Source organism: Carassius carassius, chromosome 50 (genome assembly GCF_963082965.1).
Source record: "Carassius carassius chromosome 50, fCarCar2.1, whole genome shotgun sequence".
Classification (NCBI taxonomy): domain Eukaryota; kingdom Metazoa; phylum Chordata; class Actinopteri; order Cypriniformes; family Cyprinidae; genus Carassius; species Carassius carassius.
Window position 1 is genome coordinate 18,563,953 of NC_081804.1, and position 8,378 is coordinate 18,572,330.

At 36.3% G+C, this 8,378-nt stretch overlaps 1 protein-coding gene across 1 annotated transcript in view; it reads left to right on the plus strand.

Annotated features, from left to right (window-relative positions):
• The first annotated feature begins 5,558 nt into the window (after window positions 1-5,558).
• LOC132133245 (transmembrane protein 178B-like) overlaps window positions 5,559-8,378 on the plus strand; it is a 5,473-nt gene continuing 2,653 nt past the window's right edge. Inside the window, exons 1-2 of the mRNA XM_059546039.1 lie at window positions 5,559-6,106; window positions 7,308-7,421. Coding sequence (XP_059402022.1) covers window positions 5,734-6,106; window positions 7,308-7,421 — 487 coding nt within the window. The 5' untranslated portion in view covers window positions 5,559-5,733. The remainder of the gene's footprint in view (window positions 6,107-7,307; window positions 7,422-8,378) is intronic.

The window sequence follows — 8,378 nt, forward strand, 5'->3', positions numbered from 1 at the left end:
GTCTGGTCAGAGGAGAACTGGCCCCCCAACTGAGCCTGGTTTCTCCCAAGGTTTTTTTCTCCATTCTGTCACTGATGGAGTTTCGGTTCCTTGCCGCCGTCGCCTCTGGCTTGCTTAGTTGGGGTCACTTCATCTACAGCGATATCGTTGTCTTGATTGCAAATAAATGCACAGACAATATTTAAACTGAACAGAGATGACATCACTGAATTCAATGATGAATTGCCTTTAACTGTCATTTAGCATTATTGACACACTTTTTTCCTAATGAATGTTGTTCAGTTGCTTTGACGCAATGTATTTTGTTTAAAGCGCTATATAAATAAAGGTGACTTGACTGTGTAAAAGTCGCCAACACTATGCTGATTCCATAACTGAAGAGTTTCAAACTGCCACTGGCATCAATATCAGCACAAAAACTGTGCAGGGGTAACTTCAAATAATGAGAAGCTGCAGTCTCAATACCAAAATGTCAGATGGAGTGGTGTAACCATGCCGCCACTGGACCCTGGAGTAGTGGAAACTTTTTCTGTGGAGTAATGAATTACACATCTCTGTTTGGCAGTCTGACTGGCAAGTCTGGGTTTGGTGGTTGCCAGGTGAAAGTTACCTGCCTTGTAATGCTAACTGTAAAGTTTGGTGGATGAAAGAATGCTGTTTTTGTAACATGAGAAATATGATTTTCAAAATTCACGTTGCTGTCTTATATAACAGCTGGATTTTTGACTGTATAAGAAGTAACAGTACATCCGTCTAGTTGCAAATTGTAATCCAAGAAATTCTGTGCACTGCTTTTCGGACCAATTAGTAATATATCTGCCTTATCCATATTCAATAGGAGAAAATGATTGGCCTTCCAATGTTTTAAATTTTTACTACTCTTTTTTTGTTAGATAATTTAGAAGTTTCATCTAGTCTTGTTAAGATATATAGTTTATATGGGGTATGATCAGCATAACAGTGGAAACTAATCCTGTATTTTCTAATAATATTACCAAGGGGCAACATGTATATTGAAAACAGAAGAGGACCTAAGACAGATCCTTGTGGCACTCCATACTTTACTGGTGATAACGGAGATGCCTCATTTGTAATTTTAAGAAGTGCAGTTTCTGTGCTATGGTGGGGTCTTCATATAATTCTTCATAGAGATATTTTTTCTTTTTTCCCTTTTTTTCACAAGAAGGAGCACAACTGAGCAGACATAACTTTTTCTAAAATTTTAGACATAATCCAAATTATTGAAATGTGTCTGTAATTTGCCAGTTCATTAGGATCTAGTTGTTACTTAATAAGAGGGTTAATAACAGTCAGCTCCAATGTTTTGGGATGTGATCTAACAATAACTATGAGTTAATAATATTGAGAAGGGGTTCTTCTGTTACAGGTAACAACTCTCGCAGAAATTTAGTGGCTACAGGATCTAATAAACATGTTGTTGTTTTAGATTCAGTGATAAGTTTATTTAGCTCTTCCTGTCCTATATTTGTAAAGCACTGCAGTTTATCTTTGGGTGCAAAGAATGAAGCACTGTAGAATCTAAATTTGTTATTGTATTTCCGATGTCATCTATTTCTAAGTCATTACTGTTTATTCAATTAAAGTTTATTTGTATAGCACTTGTTACAATACAAATCGTTACAAAACAACTTTACAGAAAATTATGTTTCTACAAGAGGTCAGTTTGTGCACGTATGACAGGATTTTTAGAAAAATTAATACAAGACATAGTCAGCCAGATGATGAACATTATTAATATTATTAATAATTATTATATGATGCAGTCACACTTGTAGCAATATTTGTTAGTTCTGTTGTTGATTCATGGTTAGCATCATCTGGGTCAGCATCCTCTGAGGGTCAGCATCATCTCTTCACAGGTGTTCTGGATCCAGACTGGAGCTTGTGTAAATCCTAGTTACATACTGTAAAAACATAGAAGCAAAACATAGAAACAAATAGAGACATCATTAGCATAGCTGCTGATCCAACAAAGTAAAATGAATTAGTTTAACCCAAGCTAAAGAATAATAATGCGCATTTGCTCAGATGCAACTAAACTCACAATTTAAGATACATTATTCAATGATTGGCGAAAGAGATGCGTTTTAAATCTAGATTTAAACAGAGAGAGTGTGTCTGAACCCTGAACATTATCAGGAAGGCTATTCCAGAGTTTGGGAGCCAAATGTGAAAAAGCTCTACCTCCTTTAGTGGACTTAACTATCCTAGGAACTACCAAAAGTCCATCGTTTTGTGACCTTAGGGAGCGTGAGGGATTGTAACGTGGTAGAAGGCTAGTTAGGTACGCAGGAGCTAAACCATTTAGGGCCTTATAGGTAAGTAATGATAATTTGTAACTGATACGGAACTTAATAGGTAGCCAGTGCAGAGACTGTAAAATTGGGGTAATACGATCATATTTTCTTGACCTAGTAAGGACTCTAGCTGCTGCATTTTAGACTACCTGTAACTTGTTTATTGAAAAAGCAGGACAACCACCAAGTGCATTACAATTGTCCAGTCTAGAGGTCATGAATGCATGAACTAGCTTTTCTGCATCAGAAACAGATAACATGTTTTGTAGCTTGGCAATGTTTCTAAGATGGAAGAATGCAGTTTTTGTAACATGGGAAATATGATTTTCAAAAGACAAGTTGCTGTCTAATATAACACCCAGATTTTTGACTGTAGAGGAAGTAACAGTACATCCGTCTAGTTACAGATTGTAATCTACAAGATTCTGTGTAGTGTTTTATGGTCCAATAATTAATATCTCTGTCTTATCCGAATTTAATTGGAGAAAATTATTTGTCATCCAATCTTTTACATTTTTAACACACTCTGTTAGCTTAGATAATTTAGAAGTTTCATCTGGTCTCGTTGAGATATATAGCTGAGTATCATCAGCATAACAGTGGAAGCTAATTCTGTATTTTCTAATAATATTACCAGGGGGCAACATATATATTGAAAATAGAAGGGGACCTAGGACGGATCCTTGTGGCACTCCATATTTTACTGATGATAAATAAGATGACTCCCCATTTAAGTAAACAAAATGGTAGCGATCGGACAGGTAGGATCTAAACCATCTTAGAGCCTGCCCTTGAATACCTGTATAGTTTTGTAATCGATCCTTTAGTATGTCATGATCTATGGTGTCGAACGCAGCACTAAGATCAAGTAAGACTGGAAATGAGATGCAGCATCTGACACAAGAAGCAGGTCATTTGTAATTTTAACAAGTGCAGTTTCTGTGCTATGGTGGGGCCTGAAACCTGACTAAAGTTCTTCATACAGATCATTTTTGTGCAGGAAGGTGCTCAATTGAGCAGACACAACTTTTTCTAAACTTTTAGACATAAATGGAAGATTTGAAATGGGCCTATAATTTGCCAGTTCACTAGGATCTAGTTTTGGTTTCTTAATAAGAGGCTTGATAACCACCAGCTTGAATGGTTTTGGGACGTGACCTAAAGATAACAACGAGTTAATGATATTGAGAAGTGGTTCTTTGGCTACAGCTAACAACTCTTTCAGTAATTTAGTGGGTACAGGATCTAATAAACACGTTGTTGGTTTAGATACAGTGATAAGTTTATTTATCTCTTTCTGTCCTATAGTTGTAAAGAACTGCAGTTTATCTTCGGGTGCGATGGATGAAACTGAAGTGTTAGACGCTGTAGAATCTACATTCACTATTGTATTTCTAATGTTATCTATTTTATCAGTGAAGAAATTCATAAAGTCATTACTATTAAACGTTGGTGGAATATTTGAATCAGGTGGCGTCTGGTAATTTGTTAATTTAGCCACTGTGCTATATAAAAACCTTGTATTTATTTGGTTATTTTCAATTAGTTTGTGGATATGCTCTGCCCTAGCTGGACATACTGTTTTTCCATGCAATTCTAAAAAATTTCCAAGTCAGTTTCTTTCCATTTGCACTCAAGGTTACGAGTCTCTTTCTTGAGAGTATTATTGTTTTACCATAAGCGCAGTATGTTTTTCTCTAAGCTTTTTCGATGGGGGAAACAGCTTCTAATGTATTAGAGAAAATAGTGCCCATGTTGCCAGTCATTTTTGTCTAGTACATGTATATTTATGGGTACACAGAGCAGTTGAGATAGATCAGGCAGGTTATTTGTGAATCTGTTTTTGGTGGCTGGAACAATAGTTCTGCCCAGACGGTAATGCTGAGCCATACAGTTAATATCAGTGATATATAGCATGCACGATACAAGAAAATGGTCAGTAACATCATCACTGTTAGGTAGGATGTCTATATCAGTAAGATTGTTTCCATGCAATATAATTAAGTCCAGCATATGATAAAAATGATGTGTGGGCCCGGTGACATTTTGTTCGACTACAAAATAGTTTTCAGGTCAGTAAACGCAAGTCCTAATGCATAATTTGCATTATCAACATGAATGTTAAAATCTCCTGACAATTAGTGCTTTATTAACATTTACCAATAGGTCTGAGAGGAAATCAGCAATTTTTTTTAGGAAATCTGTATATGGCCTTGGTGGTCTATACACAGTAGCCAGAGCAAGAGATAGGAGAGATCTCTTTTGCATGTCTGACAGTGTAACATTGAGCAGAAGTATTTCGAATGAGTTAAACCTGTATCCTGTTTTCTGAGTAACATTGAGAATATCACTATATATTGTTGCAACACCTCTGCCACGACCAGTCTGACAGGGCTCATGCTTACCAATAGACTCATTTAGACCAATATAATCATTTGGTTTTAGCCAGGTTTCAGTCAAGCAGAGTACATCAAAACTATTATCTGTGATCATTTCATTTACAATACCTGCTTTGGGTGTGAGTTATCTAATGTTTAGGAGCCCAAACTTTAAAAATTGCTTTTGTTCATTTATTTTGCATTTTTCTTGTTTAATCATGTTCAGTTTTTTTTTCTAGAACCTGCATTCAATTTAGAGACATTTAGGAAAATGCTATGCTTCTAACTTTGTGGGAACAGCTTGTGGAATATGATTTTCTATTCCAGCATGACTGTGCCTAAGTTTACAAAGGAAGGTCCATAAAAACATGATTGGTTGATTTTGGAGTGAAAGAACTTGACTGGCCCACACATAGCCTTGACCTCAACCCATCAAACATCTGGTTGGATCCTTCTCATCCAATATCAGTGTTGGCCCTCACAAATGCTCCACTGGATGAATGAGCAAAAATACTCTCAGAAATACTCCAAAACTAAAAAAATTATTTAGTAAAAAGTCGATTTGAATTGATTTTCACTACTATTTCTAACAACAACAATAAAACCTAGGTTTTTGAAAGCAATTGACAATATGTGACAACATGCCCCAGTCTCCCACATCCTACCTTATTTCCCATTAGTGATAAGACTAGTTGAGGACAAAGCGATTATTTTTTACAGAAAGAAGAGGAGGAGGAAGAAGAAAAGTTTTTATGTAAATAAATAAAATAAAATAAAATCCTACATTAGACTAGTCTTAATCTTTTTGGATTTGTATCCATATATATATATATGATCAGATTCGCTCGAATCCGGAGCGCTTTCATCAGCAGTCTCCAGTGTCGGCATTGGTCCTCCTTCATCCCGACTCAAAACGAGCAGCAGCAGAGGCACAAACATGTCTGTCTAGAGCGCCAACAGCTTATTTATCGTCCTGTTATGTCGGGTTTAGGATGATATGGGTTCGGCGGAAGACGTGATAGCTGTCCGCGGGCATCATGAGGATTTTAACGGCGTCGGGGCTCTTCCTGGCCTTCTGTTCCATCGGGCTCTTGACCATGGCCATCAGCACGGACTACTGGTACGAAACAGATGCGCGGAATCATCGGGACCGATGCAAAAAATACGCCAGCAAGAGAAATGACCCAGGATACATATATATATCCAACCAAAACCTTCCACTTCGGATGCGATCAAAAGCCGCTGGTGCGAGTCAGCCGGAACCCGGAGCTCTTCTGCGGGAATCCCCGCACCCTGAGCCCGTCACGGAATCACGCTGCAGCCGCCACTACAACTCAACCACTACCGGACTGTGGAGGAAATGCCACCGAGTAGGCTTCGATCTGGAGAACGAGGATCTGATTTTTAAAGGTGATGATGCTAAATGGTCCCCATGTGAGCAGTAACCAGGTTCAAAGTTGATGTTGAAAAGCTGTAATGTGTTTATGTGTTTGTTGAACGTGTAAAGGAGCGTTAAAGAATGTTTGGCGCTATCCAAGGTGCTGATCTTTCACATCAACACCAACCACACGATCATGTTCACACATTTATCACATTTCAGCTAAAATATAGAAACAGATGGAGTATGTCAGGGCAATGGTATCCATTTGAGGTCTAAGAGACCCCGAGGGCCTTTTATTAAGGGCAAACACACAACCCTCTCTGGTACACTATATTTGTTTATTTTCCATGTTACTTTTGATTACTCTAATAACAAAAAGCAGAAATAGATTTTAAAAATGATCAAAAAATATGTTTTCTTTAATGCACTGATGCTTTTACACACCTCTAAAACATTTCTGTCTTTAATGTGGTAAATTATACAGTCTTCCAGGGCAATGAGATGCAGCTTTTGGGTCTTAGCCAAAGATAAAAAGACTTGCTTAAAATTCTGTAGATTTTTTACTCCTGTTTTCTTTGGGGTCCGAGAGAAAATTTATGACTATGTTTTATTAAAATAAACAGCTTGATGTCTAAGCATTTTCCATACATACATTACTGAAATAAAACATAAATCCAATCGAATTTCTAACCGATGTAGTACTCTCCTGTGTATGTATTGCAAAATTATATATAAATTGTACAAATTATATTTTTCCACTATATATAAACATTTTGAATGTTAAAGGTTCTTTATGGAGCCATAGATGCCAATAAAGAACCTTATTTTTGTGGACAACAATCACTCTTCTTAATAATACATGTTTATAAAATATACACTATTTTTGGTACAGTAAGGCGTCAATGAAAATGTGAAATTATGATTAAGTTATAATTATGTTTACATGTAAGTCACTGGGTTCTCAGGGAAGGAAAGTGAAGTCAATCCCAGCAGAGAGATTGAGAATTGTTTGACTGATTCATAATATCATCATAATCATTAATCATAATTCAGATGATTCATTAAGTTAAGGGCCTGAACATGTTAGATGTTTCTGTGAAATGTGTCTAAATTGCTGCTTGTTATTTCTCCACACAGACTTTCAAGCACATGTGTACCATTTGATCTTCACTAAACTGATCTTCACTATTATGACTGGAGTTATCAGATTGTTTCTGTGAATTTTCTCAGGTTTGCTTCAGCGTTGTACGCCGGTGAGATATTACTATTTCTCAGCGAATATCCCACGGAATCTGCCTGTGAACATCACCAAAACTATAAGACAAGATGAATGGCATGCTCTCCGTAAGTCAGATCAGTGCATGTTATATTTACAGAAATGGAACACTTATTATACCTACAGCACAGCTCTTAACATTACCTTTGGTGACGGATTATATTATGACATAAAGTCTAAAATGCAGAGCAATGAGGAAAAGTTAAATAAAAATACATGTATAAATTTTATAGCGCAAGAGACAATACCTGAATTGTCATAAATCTAAAACAACAAATATGATTTATTCACGCAACGATGGATAAATTCCATAATGAATTCGCTAAACTGCACATTATTTCAGTTTATTGAATGCCTGAATCTTTTCTTGATTCAAACTCTTATGTTGGTTTTAGAAAGCCTGGCCAGAAAGTTTAAATTAGCTTCAGAAGCTTGAAGATGTTAAATAGTTTAAAGTTTGTAGTGAAGTTTTAAAGCCACAGATTCAAGCCAAGTCACAGTTATTTATAGTGCTTTATACAATACAGATTCTTTCAAAGCATTTTAACAGTAATAAACAGATTAAGACATCAAGTGTTGCTATATGTTAGTGGAACAGGTTTATAGTTAATAATGTATATAATACCTAAAATACAATTAATTACAGATGTTTCTATATGCATGCGTGCTCTTGTTTTGTGACATATCAGGACACAACTCTGTATAATGACATGGGTATGACACAGGTATTATAAGGAGAGGGTGACTTATGAGGACATTACCCATGTCCCCATTTTTGAAAACACTTATAAATCATACAGAATGTTTAAGTTTTTTTGAGAAAGTAAAAATGCACAAAGTTTCCTGTGAGGGTTAGGGTTAGGTGTAGGGTTGGTGAAGGGCCATAGAATATACAGTTTGTACAGTATAAAAACCATCACGCCTATGGGATGAACCCACTTTAAACAAAAACAAACATCTGTGTGTGTGTGTGTGTATACAGTTTATATGCTTATAGGTGTGACTATACTGAATGTTTTGGACAC